The sequence below is a fragment of the Rhinolophus ferrumequinum genome, chromosome 2 (assembly GCF_004115265.2).
Source record: "Rhinolophus ferrumequinum isolate MPI-CBG mRhiFer1 chromosome 2, mRhiFer1_v1.p, whole genome shotgun sequence".
NCBI lineage: Eukaryota > Metazoa > Chordata > Mammalia > Chiroptera > Rhinolophidae > Rhinolophus > Rhinolophus ferrumequinum.
Window position 1 is genome coordinate 73,173,855 of NC_046285.1, and position 20,666 is coordinate 73,194,520.

At 34.5% G+C, this 20,666-nt stretch overlaps 1 protein-coding gene across 1 annotated transcript in view; it reads right to left on the reverse strand.

The window, feature by feature from the left end:
• LOC117036907 (EGF-like and EMI domain-containing protein 1) overlaps nt 1–20,666 on the reverse strand; it is a 567,893-nt gene that overhangs the window by 14,741 nt on the left and 532,486 nt on the right. The window contains exons 17-19 of the mRNA XM_033132361.1: nt 16,260–16,391; nt 10,758–10,886; nt 7,822–7,947 (exon numbers count right to left, since the gene is read on the reverse strand). Of these exons, the coding sequence (XP_032988252.1) occupies nt 7,822–7,947; nt 10,758–10,886; nt 16,260–16,391 (387 nt within the window). The remainder of the gene's footprint in view (nt 1–7,821; nt 7,948–10,757; nt 10,887–16,259; nt 16,392–20,666) is intronic.

Sequence of the window (20,666 nt, forward strand, 5' to 3'; positions counted from 1 at the left end):
ATTAAAACAATACTCAGATTATCCTTAAGATAGTACGCACATCACTGTCATTCATTCATGTTTTCATTCACTCCATACATATTTATTAGCTCATAATTATGTGTCTGGCAACTGGAGATGCCCTAGTGAACAAGTAGAGGTCAATCCCAGATTAGCAATGGCAGCCTTTTATATATTTAGTCTCATAAATGATAAAGAAGACAGATGAGCAGTTTGTTCTTTAATGTCTTCGTGCTGAAATCGGAAAAGCACTTCGGCATACAGTGGTGAGTGACACAAACAAAAATGCACTGCCAAGAGGAATTAAGATACAAGTGAGTGAAGCTGACCAGACAGAAGGGAAATTGAGCTTTCATTGTCAGGGGGAAAATAACCGAATGACAGAAAGTGCCACCAATGTGAGAGCAAAGGCTTCCTAAGGCAAGTCTAACCACTACTCACATTTAGTTGGTTTCACCATAAGAATATAGGCTCAACATAGCCAGCTAACATAATTTTTTTCAGGAAAATTAAAAATCCATATTTTATATAAAGTCATCCAATCTTTAAATGTTGGCAACTAATTAAAATAGTTTTATAGTACAGTGGAAGCCAAAACTACATCAGCCAATTCAAACACATTTGTGGCTGGATTTGGCCAAGGGCCTGCCATTTATACCCTCCAGTTTGTAGTATTTTTACATAATGATATTTTCCACATGAATTATCTCATTTAATACTCACAAATATACTATCCCTGTAATGTGGGTACAGTATTCTCTGTTATACTTGAGAAAACTGATGCACTGAGACTTAGATTTTGCTTGGGCTTAAGCAGACAGTACAGATAAAAACTGAGATTCAAATCTAGAGTTTCCGACTTCTCATCAACCATTCTTTCTATTCCAGCTATCAGAGGAGACATTAAAGAGTCTTGGGGTTTTTTGTTTGTTTGTTTGTTTTTCTTGCCCAAAGCATTTGGTTAATACAGAAGACAACGCATACTTGAATTAAATCTGTATGACACTTTCTTGCCTTTATTTGACTGAATAGGGGCACTTAACTTTAGTACCAAATGGAAAACGGGTGTTCATTTTGTTTATTTAAATAACAATTTTATATAACAAATGGTTGGATTATCATCACATGTGCAATACGCTACCTTAAATTAACCATTAATTATTAATTTTCAGTTTTTGCCTTTAAGGCAAATTAAGCAGAATCAGTGACATCAGGTCCTATACTATTAAAATAAACTTTCATCTGTTTCCCTTCTACCCTTTTAAAACAATCTCATCATCCAGGAGGCCCATTCATCTTTCCACAGGAATGTTGAAAGGCATTGATGAAACTGGTGAATCTGAAAATATAGGACTCCAAGGCAAACTTAGGACAAAAAATATAATTGGAAAAGTGAGAACAACTTAGAAATGATTTTTTCCACAGGTTTAAGTCTTAGAACAATATTCATACAGAATTGTTTACATAACTTTATTTTTTAAAAAAGTTAATGTAATTACCTGATAAATATTTCAAACATTATATAAAAGTATATTATGGAAGAAAGTATTTCATCCTTGTGCTCTAGTCTTCCAGGTTCCCTTGTCAAAACCACCATTGTTACCATCATTTTTTCTGTACCATAGTCCTCACTTCTTCCAAAGAGACTTACTCTGACTACTCAATTAATAATTTCAACCTACCTAGCGCTCTCAAACCCCATATTGTGCTCTATCTTTTATTTCCTATTAACATACATACAATTAACTTATTAATTATGTTACTGTTTATTGTTTCTCTTCTCCACAAGAAAACAGGATATTGTGATTTTATCCATTTATTCAATATGTTTAAAACAGACATTGTATTCAATAAATATTTATTGAATTGAATAGATAAATTGATTGAGTATATCCAGAAATATTCCATGCCTAATAAGGCATATGTATGTATAGCTCTCTCTTATTCTTTAACCTTTTTTTTAATCCAAAAGGTTAACAAAGATAATGTGAAATTTACTTTCTTCTGTAATAAAATTTTCCAAGATTTTTCTAAATTGGTATATATAATAGAAGCACCTCATTCTTTTTTAACAGCTGCATAGGATTTATTGCCTCTAACAAAAATTTATTTTATCATTCCACTATTGATGGACAAGTAGGATGTTTAAAATATTTTGCTACTGTAAACAATGTAATGAAGAGCCACATAGAAGTCTTTATTGATATATAAATAAATGTCAATAAAGACTCCTGTGTGGGTAAGTCTCCAGATGATTTTCTCAATAAAAACATATGTGCTTCTAAATCATGACAATATTATCAAATTTCCTTACAAGGACATTTGCAAATTTAATATGGAGGATTATCAATGTGCCTATTTTTCAATCTTTAGTCAAACTGGTATAAAAATCTTACAAAAATTATAAAAATATGATAGGTGAAGTTCAACTTTATAATTGCAACTTTAATTTGGATTTCTCACATTATGAATGATACTTACCATCTTTTCATAAGATTGATTGGGTGTCATGAAATTTTTTCTTATTGATATGTAACAACTCTTTGTTTAGTAAGAAAATTAATGCTTTGTTAGTCTTTCTTCTTTCACTTTGATTACCTTTTGACACTGTTTTTGTTTTATTCCTTGAAGAACTTTTTTTTTTCTTTTAAAGCAACATGTCATTTTTTTCTTTTTCTTCCTTCTGTGGGTTTTGCATTTTTGTCAAGATTTGTATGTGGCCCCCCAAAATAAAAAAAAAACAAAAAAACAAAAACTAAAATCCTAATGGTAATTCTAGCACTGTCAGTTTTGTCATTGTTTTAAGTACTTTATACACTTGGAAGTAATTTTGGTGAATAAAGTAATGTAGGGATCCAACTTTATTTTTGTATAGATTGCTGGTCATTTGACTTAACATTAAATAATTCATATTTTCCTTATGTTTTACTTTACTAATTCCTCATTTTCATTTTAAGTGTATTTTATTGTTATTTTTCTTCACTTATTTTCATCACTTCTTATTCACTAACATAAGTATTTTGGAATATAAATTTTACTTTGTTTATTGAAGTAACTTTATCCCATAGATAATTGGGATGTCATTAATTTCTGTTTTTAAACGTATGAAATACTGGTTTTGTTTGCTTTTGTTTATTTAAGAAGGAGATTTCAAAATGCCCATGTGGTATAGTGTGGTGGGTTTCTTTTCCCCATAGCAAGAGAGTTAGGTTTGTTATTAGTTACTGTTTTATTGCCCTGTGATCTTAGAATGTCATAAACTATACTTTTTGGAATTGCTTGACTTTTTTTCTCAAATTTTGTAAATGTCCCATGGATACTTAGAAAAAAATATATAATATCTTTTTCAGGGTGAAGAGTTTAGTTTATAGCAATTAGACATACATTATTAATTATGCTCAAGTTTCTGTAAGACTATTTTTTATGCATATATGTATACAGTTATCTGTGTATGGGCTAACATAAATGAATTAATCTTCTACTGATAAGTTCTTGCTGCCTATTTCTACTTCTGGCATATGGCTTTTGCTTTATGAATTTTGATTCTGTGCTGTTTGTTTTATACATATCCATTACACTTAAATCTTCACTGTGAATTTTACCATATATTATGATAAGTGCCCTTCCCATTAGATACTTTGTTGCCATAAAAAATCAACATTGCTTGATGTTCATGTCATGACCACTGATTTAGTTTTGCTCACATGTGCTTGGTGTATCCATACCCATTTATTTACCTTCATTTTATTTTGGAGTTGTTTTTTCTAAGCTAAGGTGGGTGTTTCTTTCTTGCTGCTTTCAAAATTTTATTAATTAATTTTAATTAATTAATTTATGTGCTTTCAGAAGTTGATATTGATATGTCTTTTGTGGATTTCTTTCAGTTTAACCTGTTTGGCATTCACATGGCTTCTTGAATCTGTTGGTTTATTTTTTTTGTTATGTTAAGGAAATTTTTAGCCATTATTTCTTTGAATACTGGTTCAGTCCTGCCCTCTTTTGTCTTTCCTCTGAGAATCTGATGACATAAATGTTAGATCTTTTTTTATGTTTCCACAAGTCCTGAGGCTTTGTTATTTATTTTTTTATTTATTTTATTTTTAGTTGTTTGTTTTCTTTTCCCTTTCTGTTGTTTAGACTGGGTAACTTCTACTGTTTTATCTTTGAAGTGACTAATGTGTCCCTCTGTCCTATTCATTCTGCTATTAAGCCCACCATCCTTTGAGGTTTTTCTGTTTGTTTGTTTGTGTTTGCTGAGCATTTCTATTTCTTCTTTTATTTATTTTGAAGCATTTCCATAGTTGATCATTGAAGCATTTTTATTACGGCTTCTTTAAAATTCTTATGAGATGATTTTATCACCAATGTTATCTGAGTGTTGTTGTCTGTTAATTATTTTTCTTATTCAAGTTTCTTTTTCAAGTTGAAATTTTCCTGGTTGTTGAACATATGATGAATAATTTTCAAATGAAACTTGGACATTTTAAATATACTATGAGACTCTGGATCTCATTTAAATCTCCTGACTTAGTAAATCTCCTACGACACTGCACTGGTGACAAAAGAAGTTCACCAGATAGAGGTTGAAGTCCATGTTCCCCAGTGAGTTTCCAAATGGGAGGGGGATAAACATGACTCATTCCTGCTGGGCCAAGGTGAGAGCTCAGGCTCCCCACCAAGTCTCTGCCGACACCTGACTGACAGAAGGGTAGAGGTGCCTCCTTACAGCTCCCCACTTGGCCTCTACTGACACTGTACAAATATGGGATGGTCTCATCGCTGTTTGGTAGATATAAAAGTCCTGAGTCTTTACTATAGCTCATCCAATGCCACGCTAGCAGAAAGAGGTGGTGTCTCCTTACCATCTGGTGGGGGTGGAAGTTCACACAATCCACATAGTTTTCACTGACACGAGGGTGGGGTCTGTTCCTATCTGGCAGGTATGAAAGTCCCAGCCCCATTAGGTCTTCTCTCACACGATCCTGGTGCAGGGGAAGGGGTGCCTCATTACATCCTGGTGGAGTGTGAAGTGTAGACTCTTCAGTTGGTCTTTACTGATTGGGCTGGGGTTGAGGATGCAGTTTTAATTTGTAGTGTGCCTGGAGTAGACTGGTTATTGTCTAAGTTTTTTGTCTTGCTAGTTTACTTCATTCCTTGTCTTTTGACTAAAGGACGCAGGCTTATTTTGAACCTTATTTTATCTACACTGATTAGCCTTTCTGTGTTTCCGACTTCTCTGCACCCAGTTCAGGATAAGTAAGACAAAAAAAGAAGACCCAGGGAACTCATCCACATGTTGTTTCCGAGATCCCCGCTCTTCCTAGAGTGTCTGCCATCTGTCCATATTTTAGAGATCTTTATATTTGCTTTTTATATAGTTTCTAAAATTTTTACTGTGTTTGAAGAAAGGAATAGGGAATATGCCATCTTTCTCTAAGTGCAAGTCTTATAATTTTATGTAATCTAGGGAATCTTCCTTAGGCAGTGCATGAAATATTATATAATATCATGAATTTCTTTATTTGGTACATTTGACCCTTCAGTATGAGTGGTGGTGGAATTATATGATTATGCTTTCTCCTAATTTTACTCATTCCTCTCCTTCACTTGATTTTAATTGGCTGTATTTTTATTCTTAAATTCTCAACTATAGCATTCTAATTTCCAGAATTTACCATTATACATTTAAATATACTTATTGAGTTGTCATAATTAAACAATATGTTTTGACACAGCTCTCTTCCTGGCATCCCATAACTACTAATGAAGAAATAACATTAGTACACTATTCTCCTCCATCTTCTATTCCCTTCCAGCTCCTGCTTGTTAAAGTTAGGCTAAAATCACATGTTATAATTTATAATATTTATATATTTATCTTATATCATGTGATAATAATCCCCACATTTGTTTTAAACTTATCCCTAAGTAAAATGTATTTCTCACCAATAGTCTTTTTACCAGGGATTTTCCATGTATTACTTGGTGGCTCAAATTTATCTTTTATTAGTTTTTTTCAAAATATTTTATAGCTACTATACTTCCAGAAACATTTTATTATTAAAAATAGTTGTTTACCATCACATAATACTTAAATAACAGTTTAACTGTGTATACAATACTCTAGTTATATTTTTTCCCCAAGAACTTCATAGGCATTGATTAACCATATTCTAGCAATGAATATTGCTAAGAGGTATGAGGCCAGAGTGATTCCCTCCTTATATGAGATCTCATATTTTTTCTTATATTCTCAATCCTAACAAGTATTTTCAGGGATAGAATTTATTCATTCAATCTGCAGCATCAGAAAGAAGCAGATCTTCTTTCATTTCAGATAAAACATCTTGAATATTATATTTGATTATTTTTCTTTTCCATTTCATTATTTTCATTCTCCTCAGGCATATTCTTTATGTCCCTGGCTGTCCCATCAGTGGAACCCATCCTCCTATGACTTGCATTCTAGGTGGCACTCATTCATATGACGTGAGGTTTAATTTTCTTTTCTACTTCTTTCTGAGCTCTGCCAGCTTATTTTTTCATTTTCTTTTGTTGTGTTTTCATTGATTTCATGAACCCTATATCTCTGCATTGCACTCACATTTTATAGAGGACACTTTTTCATATTTTCATGTGCTCCATAACAAAACTTTTCTGCTCTATGTTGAATAGTTTCACATTTTGTTTCCAAAATGAAGAGAGCTTTTTAAAATGTATCAGTTTAGTTTCCCTTCCTTCCTTCCTTCCTCTTTCCTTCCCTTCCTTCCTTCCTTCCTTCCTTCCTTCCTTCCTTCCTTCCTTCCTTCCTTCCTTCCTTCCTTCCTTCCTTCTTTCCTTCCTCCAACTTAGTTTTCTATTTCTTGGGTATTTGTGGGAAGTTAGAGTGGATTTGGGGCTAGAAAAATGATTTCAGCTGGTAGGAAGCCTCCTGGCCTCCACATGACACAAAGTTGGGAGAGGGGGTGTGTGTGTGTGTGTGTGTGTGTGTGTGTGTGTGTGTGTGTGTGTGTGTGTGTGTGTGTAGGCTTAGTCTCCCTTTAGCTGCAAGGCTGCTTACCGCCCACAGAGTCCTCTGTATCCTACTACAGAGTTGAAAAGATGACTTGTCTTTTCACTTCTTGGTTTTTTCCTACTTTTCCTGCCACTCTATTCTGTGGCCTGTCCATGCACTAACTCTTGTGTTTCAGCAGTGGGTCATTAGTTTTGCTCCTCTGTGTGAGCCATGGAGTAGTGGCTGCACACTGCTGGCTGCTCTCAAGTGTTAAAAGGGTCCAGCATCCCTTTCACATGTCCACAATGCCCTGAACTTGATTCTTCTTCTGTTATTATGATTATTATGATGATAATAATAAATATTATAATTTAGGACAAGAAAGTTTTGCAGTTTTAAAGAGAGATCATGTTGTTTTTTGTTGTTGTTGTTGTTTTCCCCCGTCTTTTATTTTTCTTTCAGCTTTCAGCGGGCTTCTGAAAGTTTCAAAGGACATGAAACTCTTCTGTTCTTATAATTAGATATCTCTAATACACAATTTCTGGTAGTTTTACAAAAGTTAGCCAAAGTTATTTGCAAATCTATCCCTAGTCAAGAGGATGAAGAAATTATTCTTTGTTTTTGTTTTCAATTTTTGTTTATCCTCTGGTAGACTATATCCTATATAGTTCTACAGGAGCATGTACTTTCATGTTATTAAAGCCACATTTAAGAAAAAAGTATTGTAAACAATGCCCACTTAATTATATTGCCTGGCATAAAATCGGCCTCCATAATTTAGCATAGTTAGTGCCTGGATGAATAAGCGGCTCTTCAGTCATTGTTACCTTGCTGACACCTGGCTCCCATTCTGCCAGGTGAACACTGGCACCTTCCAGTCACTGGATCACAGTGTCTTGAGCCACAGGAACAGCGCTGGGCACAGTCCTGCCCATAGTGATCAGCAGGACAAGCTGTAGGAAGGAGCAAAACAAAAGCAGATTTTTCTTATTAAAACCTCTTGCCAGTCAAGATTTTTATAAACTTTTAAATACATGACACTTTCTTTTAATCAATTGGTTTCCCTGACTTGTCTTCAATTTGGATTTCAACTTAAAAGTTACTTTGAAAAAAAACAAAACAAAACAAGAGGAACTGTTCAAATTGCTGCTTACTTAGTGTAATTTTAGCTGACATCAGGAATTCCAATGAACTATCTAGTGTCAATTACATATATGATACAAATGACTCTTACAAACTCAGTCCCCATGGCTGTCTTAGCAAGTGTGTGTGTGTGTGTGTGTGTGTGTGTGTGTGTGTGTAATAATCTTGAGTATGTTTTCTCTTAAAGTCCACTCCAGAATTTTAGCTTACACTTTCACACAGCAATATGAGATCCATTATGTTCACATCTCCAAATATTTATTTATGTATTTACTAATTTATTTGTAAATTTATTATTTATTATAAACCAATAAATGTGTTAAATTACCTTTCATAAATTATGTTTATTAAATTAATTATATGAACTAATATAAATTTAAAATCAATTTATTAATAAATTAACACATTTACCAATTTGTTTGATTGTTTTCCTGCAACCTCATTCCACAAATTCATTGAGATGCTTACCAAAATACAGGTAACAGAGAAAGATGAAATAAATACTGAGAATCAAACGAAGTGAAAATATAGTAACAATATATGCATAAATGAATATCATAATTCCTTGAACTTGTAAGAGGTAGACAGCAAGTTTGGCTCTGACCGACCTAGCCACCAAAACAAAGCAGGAAATGTATTCAGATACAGAATCACAGCTTTTTGAAGACAAAAGTATTCCCAATATTCAGGGAAACCATAGGTTTTGAAGATGCTTTGGCCTGAGAAAATTAGGAAACTTCTGTCAAAGATTCTCTTTGAAGAACAAACACAAAGGAGCCAGTGAGAACCTTGAGGAGATGTTTATGGGTTGGCTTAAATTCAAAGATAACTTGGCTGTTGAGGCCTCAGAGGCAGGATCCACCAGGTTTCAATTTTCCACTACTAGGAGCCAGGACTATGTCTTATTCATCTCTTATCCTCAGCACAGCAGGGTACTGAGGCAGGGTAATTAAAATTACCCGCATAAAAGAAGACTGAGCAACTACCTGCCTGGGGAAGATAAGCATTTTGGATATCTTTAGCACATAAGTTTTTGTTTTTTAATTTTTAGTTTTTAATTACAGTTAACATTCAATATCATTTTATATTAGTTTCAGGCATCCAGCATAGTGGTTAGACATTTATATAACTTACAAACTGATCCCCTGATAAGCCCAGTACCCACCTGGCACCATACATAGTTATTACAATATTATTGACTATATTCCCTATGCTGTACTTTACGTCCCCATGACTATTTTGTAATTACCAATTTGTACTTCTTACTCCCTTCACATTTTTCACCCAGTCTCCCAACACCCCTCCCATCTGTCAATCATCAGTTTGTTCTCTGTATCTTTGAGTCTGTTTCTGTTTTGCTTGGTCATTTATTTTGTTTTTTAGATTCTACCTATAAGTGAAATCATATGGTATTTTGTTTATCTCTGTCTGACTTATTTCACTTAGCATAATACCCTCTAGGTTTATCCATGTTGTCGCGAATGTTAAGATTCCACTCTTTTTCATGGCTGAGTAATATTATATAAATATCTATATCTATATCTAGATATAGATATCTCCACATCTTCTTTATCTAATTGTCTATTGATAGGCACTTAGGTTGATTTCATACCTCGGCTATTGTAAATAATGCCGCAATGAACATAAGGGTGCACACATAAAATTAAAAATAGAACTACTTTATGACCCAGCAATTCCACCTCTGGAATTTTGGGGTATTTATCCAAAGAACTTAGCACCTGCCCTATCACAAACTCCATTATCATTCTTCCAAATGAAGAAATCTCAAGTTTACAATCACAGTACTTCTATCATTAATTAAGATCTATTGATGGTTCTTTTACTCTTTTAATTGTGAAGTACAAATTACAGAATAGTGCAAAAAACATAAATGTACAGCTCAATGAAGGGTCACAAAAAGAACGTCCTTACCATAGGTCAAAGAATATAATATTGACAGGGCTACCTCTCCACTGTGTGTTCTCCTACCAATTTCTTCCTCTATCCCATCTAAAGGTCATCTCCATCTTGCAAACTATCCAAATATTTAGAAAATGGTAGATCTGATAAAAACACATTTTATATGCTAAAGATATCCCCAAAATGTTTAAGTCATTTTTAAGGGATCTTTAATTTCCAACCAGTCACTTAAAGTTTATGTCAATAGTTGTTTTTATGATAAGTAGTTAAGGTCTTTGGATTTTAGGGAGCTAATTACTTTTCAGTAAGTGAGCGAACTGCTTAATATTGAGCAGGATATTGAAGAGGATAAATGAAATTGTGGAAATTTACACAATGAGTTTGGCATTGTGTACATAGGAATCCCCACTCTGCTCTGTTCTTGCCAAACAGATTTTTGAATCTTGACTTGAGTCCAGCCTTGCTGGGGCAAGAGTAGTTATGACCAAAGTGCTCTCTTTGGCTGTGTTCACTGACTTCAACTCTCAGTCAAACTCCTGAAGTAAGTATTCCTCAACCTAGAATTTAGGCCAATTGGTGTCTGCTGTTACTGCAGCAAATTATTATGTAAAATAATTGCAACAATATTTACTTCTTAAGTGTGGTGTTTTTTTAAATTCTGTTTTATCATATCCATTTTATAATAGGTAGGATGACTTACTTTGACTGCAGTCAGCCCCAATAAAGCCGGGAGGGCAGTCACAAGTGCCAATCATGGTGTCACAGTTGCCGCCATTCAGGCACTTGCAAGTCCTTTGGCAATATGGACCATATGTACCTTTTGGGCATTCTGTAGGAGAACAAAACCATATGAGGTACTGTAATTTGAAGCAATCAGTGTTTAAAGTCATGCTCATAGACATGTGGTTAACATTCTAATTACTATTCTTTGGTATTTTTCAATCCTTTCAACCTATTGATTCAAGGTATGGAATTATCTGAGGATACGAGATGACATAGCTAGATGCCTTAGAAAAATAGATGGGACATAAATTTCTTGATGCTTCTCATAAATAAGATATAAGACACTTAACTTTGAGCTTTCTTGGAAATCTAGCCACTTTTAGAGAATACTCAGAATAGGAGATAATCACCAAACAGGGCTTTTTCATTCCAGCCTAGATACATTTATTATTTTGGTTAATATTTAAGTGTTATAGTTTGTATTGTCGGGAATGATCTGGGTTTAATACAAGTAAGAATTCAAGATGGCCCCAAACAGTGAGAAAGTGTTTATTTTCTGTTAGTTTCTCAATTTTCTAGTTTCATATTCATGACTGTGTGGCTTACCTTGATGATCCCTGTTATAGAGATAGATAAATGGCCAGACTTCAAGATCAAGGGAGACTGAACAGTACAAAGAGTGAGCTGAAAACCACATTATCTGTGCAGTGATTACAAGATTGGAGGTGTTTAGCCAGGAGAACAATCCAATTAAAACACAGGGCAGAGGACATGAACAGGCACTTTTCCCAAGAAGACATACAGATAGTCAACAGATATATGAAAAGATGCTCAACTTCAGTAGCTATTAGGGAAATGCAAATCAAAACCACAATGAGATTCCACCTCACCTCTGTTAGAATGGCTATCATCAACAAGAGAAGTAATAACGAGTGTTGGAGAGGATGCGGAGAAAAGGGAACCCTCGTACATTGCTGATGGCAATGTGAATTGGTATAGTCTCTATGGAAAACTTCAAAGTCCTAAATTCATAGAAGTTTGAGTTTCAAGGGACTTCAGGTCTATCTGGTTCAACTCTTATTTTAAGATGAGGAAGTTGAGGCCAAGAGAGTGAAGTGACTTGAAATATTGACTGCATAAAATTCTTTCACTGATTAAAGATAATCCTCTTTATTTTTGTTGTATATTTAAAACATAATGTTGTAGCCAAATTTGCATAGACTGTGATTTGAACCCTATATCTTTCACTTACAGTGTTATGGCTTTGAGTAAGCCCTTTCTTTGAGCTTCTGGTCCTTCATACAAAATCACAGGCCTGTTATAGGAACTAGAGTGAACAAGTAGAGTATCTAGCACATTGCCAAACCCAGATATCTCCCAAGTCAATGGTAGCTATTATTTTCATTAACAGTGGCAGGATCACTGATAGGCATGTAGCATAACCTTTGCCTTACCTGCTTGACCTGCATCAAAATATTTGGTATTTGCTTTAGTTCCTTTTGCTTGGAAAATCTTTTCACTTCTGGAAGAATAGCTCTGACAATGACTAAGCTAGATAAGATGAATCTTTCTTCCTTCCCTTTTATGTTGTATTATTATTATTATTATTAGCGGTAAGAATCAGAAGGTAAAGAATATTTTTAAAAAGTATTTCACATGTAGCAGGTTTTAGAAGTAGAAACAACACAAAAAAATGTTCTATTGAGATTCAGATTGTTTATAATCCCCATACATATCCTGTACTAAAACCCGTGGTTCTCACCTTGAGTCTCAAACTCAAAGAGTTGTTGTTTCTTTCCTCTCTTCTCTTCTGATTTTAAAACAAAATTCTCCATGATGGAGATGGAAAGCAAAACACTTAAAAATTATTCATACCAAAGGTTATTTCTCTGTGATAGTTGTTGTATTTCTTTATTCAACTCTATGAAAAATGATGGATTCACTGCACATTCTCTTCTGTCATTTCCACCTTCTAAGGGATGCCGGTTTTTATAGCTAATTGACCACCCCGCTTTTTATGGTGCACAATATTCTTTAATTTTCCCAAGAAGTTCTTTTTCTCTCTCACAAAAGTTCAAGAGTGCATCTACAAACAAAGTTAATGGTTAAAAGGAAGTCTCCATCTCCTCCTTTTGTCCTATTCACCAAGATAAAAAATTATTTCATGTCCATCTGGGTCCGTCTTTTAGAACATAAATTTTTATAGTTTTTATCATTACTATGTATGATGCTTTAAAAAATGTTTAGTTAGCTGCTTAATATTAGAGTAACTATACATAAAGCAAGCTGAAGGCATGGAGTTTGAAACAATGAAGTCTAGTATGTACTGCTGGCCTGTTGCTTCCACAAAGGAGGTTAAATTTATAAGAGTTGATTAGTATAGAAAACTCTGGAGTCACATTACTGTGAAGTGGAAAATGACATGGATTTCTGTGCAAATAAAGAAAAGATCAACATCTGATAAAGTGAAACTTATGAAATTATTAATGAGGAAAATGTTAAACTGTGAATATAATTATGGATATCAAAGAATCAGCATCTCAGTTGAAAAGAAAAAAGAGCTTATGTGTAATTATTTGATAATTTTAAATAACTGATATATGTAAAGGTTTATATTCTGAGATCACTTTTATGTGAGTTGAAGTTACTTAGGAAACATAATTTCCCTCTGATGTATACCCATTTTGCACACTATCTTAATGGTGGTTTTGGTATTTGATAGAATCATCTGTCCCTGTTCTTTTTTTTTTTTTTTTTTTTGTATTTAAAAAAAAAACCACACCCAATTTTTAGCTTTCAACTTAGCCTTTTGAAGTAGGGACACTGAACTTGAAGAAATTAACCTGCTAATAAGTACACTATCTGTTGAAAGACAGTATATGTGCTAATCTCTGAGTCCTGCAAATCATTAAATTTATATCGAGTATGGTATTTGTTTACAGAAGTTCCCATAAATTTTCCCCCCAAGAATAAGTAATTTTATGGATAACTATTTTCTTACATAGTTCTGTAGCAATGTAAAAGTCTGACTTCTGGAATCATGCACACATCCCTTGCTCAAATGTTCACTAAATTTAATAAGGAAACACATGACCGAGAAATAATGATTTCATTTGGCTTGTTCGAGTGAAATTCGGTCTCCTTGCCCTCATTTCCTAAAGTTCCATCTTGATCATTACTTGGCCTTTGCTTTATCCTTTACAACTAACTACTCCTCCTGGGAAATTTTGTCTCTCTGGCAAGGGCTGTTTAGTTATTTTCCATTAGAGGGTGACTATTTTATCCCATCCTTGCACCATCCCCTCTTCTTGAAGGAGCTTGAATAGGAAGAAGCTTGAATATGAATTCACAGTTCTGATTTGTTTAAGTATTAAAGGCTACTGTATACTATGAAGATGTAAATGGCTTTCACTAGAAAATCAGAACAAGCAAGGTTGTGACTGTATCCTGAAGCACTTAGCTCTGAAGCAGATAAAATGCATAAGTCTGCTTTTTACAGGATCTGTTTCCCTAGTATTTGACCAAATTACTCACACATAGACTAGCCATTATTATGCAGTTTTATCTGATATTGAAAAGAGATATTAAGATTTGGTCTGTCTGAATTTGTATTGCTATGAGCAGGAGCATTAGGTATCAAGGTCTTGAATCTTCCTCCTGACACAGGTAAGCTCTTCTGTTGTCTATGTTTCTCAAAGCATTCTATAGCAAGTGTGATAGCATTTTGTGAATACTGCCAACAGAATTGCCCATGGTTTTAGAGGACCTCAAAGCCTTAAATTCTCTCAGAGTCATTATAGACAACGAGTATTACAGGTTAGAGAAATAAAAGATTTCCCTGGTCCATAGCCACTTTACAATTTCTTATGGTCAAAAATACATTGCCTGATGAGTTTACATCTACCAGACAGTTTGTTTTGCCCACATGCCATCCACATGTGGAGACTGACCCATTATAAATTACGAACAACCAGTGAGAGTCCTACTGCACGTTTGTCTGCTTCCTCTGACCTCTGCTGAGAGAAAATTTTGATTCTACACTCTGAACTTGAGAACATGAAAGCCCAGTTGTTTTTGGCTGCTGAAACTTTTGCTTTGAGCCAGCTACACCTTTTATGGATATTTTCTTGAACCCTTTTTCATAGTCCTGTAATTACAGTGGATGTTGCCAAGGAACCTCTGCAGCAACTTCCAACCACGTGTTGCCTGGAACTAAGCCAATCTCACTAGTCAAGGAGCGGCTCCCAGCCTCAGCCTTGCTTTTACAAGGCAAAGCTATCCTCCTTCAACCCAAGGTAGCTTGCCTTCTGAAACAGAAGTACTACCAGCTATTGTAACTTGATATTATTTTATGAATATAAAATATCCTTGCTATCTGGAAGGAATTCTTCCTGAGAAACGTGACAGAATCGAATGTGAGGGAATCACTTCTTTCTCCAGTACCAGGGTAATTGAAATTTGCCATAACCAAAAAATAATTAACATTTTACTAATTTTATATTTTACGTCTTCATTTTAAGTTTGAATAACTCTAATAGTTATGGGCTCCAAACACAATACTAATTGAAACCATTTCTTACACACTTAATTGTGTTTTTAGCTGGTAATGTTTAAAATTAGGACAAAAAAGGAAAGTGATATTCAAAATACACATTCTGTGGCTTGTAGAAAATTAAAATCAATAGATTGGCCATAAGTCTAGGTTTTATAGTTGGCATTTGGGGGGGAAATTCAAAAAATCATCCATATACTTGCAGAATTGGAAAGGAAAGCAGAAAGAATCTGCTATGGGAGCAACTAAGGAGAAAAGAGAGTAGAATTGGCCAAGTTGGGGGAAAAAATGAAACTGAGGCCAAATCATTTTATTCTTAAACCTATAAAAAGTACATTACAAATAATTACAAGCTTAAAAATTAAGTAGCTGACTGAACATTTTAACATGCTCCTTGGGACTTTTGATCATGTGTTCTCCTATAACCATTTTCGATGTTAAAATGTCCTAACAGATCAAAATAAGGTATTTGGTGTAGGAACTATTCTCTTTTTATTACACAACAATGAGCCAACTGGCATTTCATCCTTTAAGAAAGTCATTGTTTTCATTCCAGAATAACAATTTGTTTAATTTGATGGTTCCTAAGGAGATCCTGGAACTTACTTTATGAATCAGTTTAATATGTTGCCAATTTGCTACATATTGATTTATAATAATCAGTTCATATTTTCTTCTTTATTTCTTTCTTTTTATATAGTTCTTGTCTTTTTGGCGGGGGGAGGGGCATATTTTGCATAGAAAAGGCAAGATAGGAGAACAACTTACACAACAAACTATGTTTTCAACCATTCCGATAAAAATTCCCATAAGATTTGCTATGAATTAAAAGGCTGAATTAACACTTGCCTTGTCACATTTGGAGTGATGGCCCACCTTATGGTTGTCTCCTCAATAAATTACAACTAAGGCAGAGAACACACTTACTGAGATGACAGCGGTTTCCATGGTAGCCAGGCAGACAGGTACATCTCCCTGTGACTGGGTGACAGTCTTCATTCTCGGCTGAACACTGACATACCTGTTTACAGTCCTTCCCATATGTGCCTGGTGGACAAGCTAAGGGGAAGAGGAAATGTAAACCCAATGAATTAAATTTGTCTGTGTAAATATAGCTCTAAAAGTGAAAGCAGGGAAAAATTTATTAAATAAGACTATTGCCTACAGAAGTGTGCTGCCCTTTGGGATTTAGGTTTCATTAAATTTACTTGGGGATTACTTCACTGTTTGATTTTGTTTTGTTCAGTCAATTTGTGACCGACTGTCAAGGGCCGGCTACAATTTTCTTGTCACTGAAGAAAATCATAGTGTGATGTCAGGTAAAATCAACTGAAATAATAGTATAATTCATGAGGGACCACATATCTGGATAAAGATATTTTTTCTGGTGCAGCCGGTTTAAATTCTCAAGGTTGTTTCTCTCTGCACATTAGCATGTACTGTATTTGTGTCACTTGTCAGCTACTCTGCTGGGTTGTGCTGTTTCTTTTTATAGGCCGAACAGTAAAAACCTTTTGCTCCAAATTCTCAATAATACCATGCCATTTTGTTAAGAAAATAAAAAGGCTTTTTGGATATTTTCCAGCTAACAAAACAGAGTCAAGTAGACATTTTGAGTTTTCATGGTTGTGTCTAAAGACAATTCGAACAAATTCAGTGAAAAAAAAAATAAATTTGACAAGTTGGTTATTACGTATCCTGAAGACCTAATATTGAAAAGCAATTTCTGGGTCAACCTTTTTATTTATCACCTAGAGGGTATGGCATCATGAACGAATGAAACTGTTTTAAAAGATGTCACTTTGGAGAAGTTGTTGACTGTCTTGTTCACGGCACCGGTGTTTTTTGTTGATTGCCCCTGTGTGCCTGTGTTGCCAGTTGTTTTCTTAGCATCCACTATCCTTAAGAATATTTCATCTTCCAGTTTTCTTTAAGTGAATAATGACAACAGTGGCAGAAATTCTAGTTTTAAGGGCCATCGGTTGCTTGTGTAGTATTAAAAACAAAGGCTGATTAAACACAGGGCAATTAGTAAAAACAGAGGGTTTCATTTTCCCTTTCTGACTAGGATATATACAAATAAAAGAGCATTAAGTGGAATCTGACTCAGTTTCTGAGCAGCTAATTATGTAGTCTGCTGTTGGTCTAGACATTGTTTTATCTGAGAGTCACTGATTGTTCGAATACCTATCAATAAAGCATTTATTCTGAACTTGCCAGGTATGCCAAAAAGCATATCTGGTTTTACTGCCTGAAGAAGTGGTTAAGCAAGAATAACTGATCATGGCATTTTCGTGGTGACTGGGAGTGGATATGTGTGATATGCTTGCTTCTTTCACCTACTGTCAGTAAACACATGATGGCAGCATCTACATTACACTGTGATGGAAGGAGCTCCCTAATGGGAGGTTTCTAACATGAAAGGTGAACAATCAAAAAAAATTAAAATATGTTTTATCCAGAAACCTAGAGCTGCAGTTATTACATATTCTTCCCATCAAATTCCTCCCGTCAGTAAGAAAACCTTTTTCTTTTTTGGCATGGAGTTATGTGAGCTACAGCATGGTTTTCCCACAGCAAATGCGGCCACAAAACCCTGTGCTCTATGGATATCAGTAACACTGAGAAGTCAAAGTGGCTGTGCTGAACACAACAGGGTTTGTGTTCCAAATTCCAGTATCCGTATCTATTTAGCCATTTTCCATCTTGAGGTATGGGGCCGTACGGCATAGGCCTTTTGAGGGAAGGGACATTTGAACCAGTTTGCTTTGAGAACCATCACGATATTGTGCTGGTCTGCAAGCATCCATTAAATGCTGTGTGGTCTACTAGAGGAAACGGCGTGAACTTTGGGACAAGTAGGGCAATCAATGCTATTGACCTTATCTCTGGCTTTAAATAAGTTATTTGAGCTCCAAGAGTCTTAATTTCCATTCTTTTTATAATGGGATTAATAAAATCTATCTTGTGAATTGTTAAGAGGAACAGCCTAGTGGACATAGTGACATATAAGAATCTCAGAGTGCCTCAGTAAAATTCATTTCCTTTCCATTGAAACACTTACATTTAAAATCAGAATCAACTAGTTAACAAAGGTGCTATATATGTGGGCAAACATCATAAAAACATTCAAATATTTATGGAGAAAATTATCCAATATTTAAAAACCATCTTTATATATGTATCTGCTATCAGGAAAAAAAATATATATATTTCTAAAAAACAAGAAAAAACACATTGAAATCACATGACATGAAATTTTTGAAACACATATAAATAAAATTTTCAGGCACATTTTTACCTTTGATTCTTGAACTCCAGAGGAATTAAAATTGCAGAAGATAAAAATAATGTACCCATAACCTCCTAAAGCTCTTAAAATCAGTTCTCAAATGGATATTTAAAGATATTGAAGGAACTTACAATACATATTGCAAAACAATAAAAAAAAATGAAAATAAAAGCAAGAAAAAACATTCTGAATGTTATCCCAAAAAAAAGTTTTGAGAAATATTATAACATTTCTTAGGTAGCATATGCATCATGAAAACATCCATCAATTGCCACCTGCTTAATTAACGGTTCCATTGACTAAGACTTCAAAGGAAATCAAAGTTAATGCGAAGCCTGCCTTGTGTCTTCTGAAAGAGAAGATGATTTGTTAGTTTATTGTTTCATGCTTCCACATAGACTTCACTATGGGGCACGACTTAACCCATATTACAAGACATGCAGAAATTGGAATGTTTTCATTCAGGCAAGGAATATTTCTTGGATACCTACAATGTGTTAGGTTCATAACAGTGAGCAAAAACAAACATAATTCTTATACTCCTCAAACTTGCAATAGTGGGGAGATAAACACAAAAAATAATCATTCAATAAAACATCTAATTTAAAATGTTATGAAGGTACAGGGTGCTATGAAAGAGAATAACGTCAGGGACCCCAATTTGGACTTGCAGGTGTGGGATGGGGGGTGTTAATTCCAGATGTTCTCTTTGAGGAGACCACTATTTAACTGAGATATGAAACACTAGAGAAAGTATTTGTAGTGGGAAGCAGAAGGGAATAGGAAAGTGGTAGGAAGATGAAAATTTTCCAGAGGGAAAGACCCAGGTACGTATGAGTTACTGATAAGAGACCGAAATAGTATGTTGGCAATGGTATGCATGTATGTTAGACAATAATCAGGCTTACATTATTTTAAATGTTTCTGCATTAATTTCCTATAGCTGCTGTAACAGATCTCCACAATTTTAGTGCCTAAAACATTATAAATTTATTATTTCACAGTTCTAGAGGTCAGAAATCTAAAATGAAGGTATTGGCAGGTCTGTGTTCCTTCTGGAAAATTGAGGGGGTGGGATTTACTTCCTTACGTTTTCCAGCTTCTAGAAGCCACTTAATTCCTTGGCTTGTGGCGCCTTCCTCCAAGCATTTTCCAAGCCAGAAGCTTAGCTTCTTTCTTCTCGGATTGCCTGTTTCCCTCTTATAAGAGGGAACCTTCGTGATTACATTAGGCCCATCCAGATGATCCAGGAAAATCTCCTGATCTCTAAATCTCTAACTAAATCACTTCGACAAAGTCTCTTTTGCCTCATACGACAACATATTCACAGATCCCAGGAATTAGGACATGGACCTCTTTGAGGGTTTGTTATTCCACCTGCCACAATCTCTGAACTCCCAAATGTTTCAAGTGGCTTCTGACTTACCCCTTGGAGATTAAGTTATCATATAAGGTCATGTTCTTTACAATAGCTTCACACACAACTCTTTATAGAAATTAATACAAATATCATATTGTTTAAAAACAATATGATATAAAAATTATATGAGAAAAGCATCACCAATTATTTTTAAAATCATTTTATTTAGTAAGGACAGGTTTTAATCAAACTAAGAAGCACTTGGGATTCTTGGGAGAAGGTGGGACCCAGCAAGAACCTGGGAAACTTGAGTCCCCAGATACATGTACAGTGAGACTTAGGAAGAAGAGCCTTCTCAATGGCTAAAACTCAGAGAAATGAAGGACTAACTGCAGATCACAGTAGAAGTGCCTAGATCATGACCTACTTTCTCTTCTTAATGTGCTACATAATAACATTATTTCCCTGTGTATTTATTCTATTTTAAAATATTTTTATTAAAAATATTGTGGCATACAATATTATATTACTTTCAGGTATACACAATAGTTATTCAACATTCATATGCCTAAAGAAGTGATTACTATAGTAAGTCCAGTAACCATCTGACACCGTGTTATGCTATCATAATATTATTGACTATATTCCCCATGCTCTACATACATCTCCATGACTTATTTGT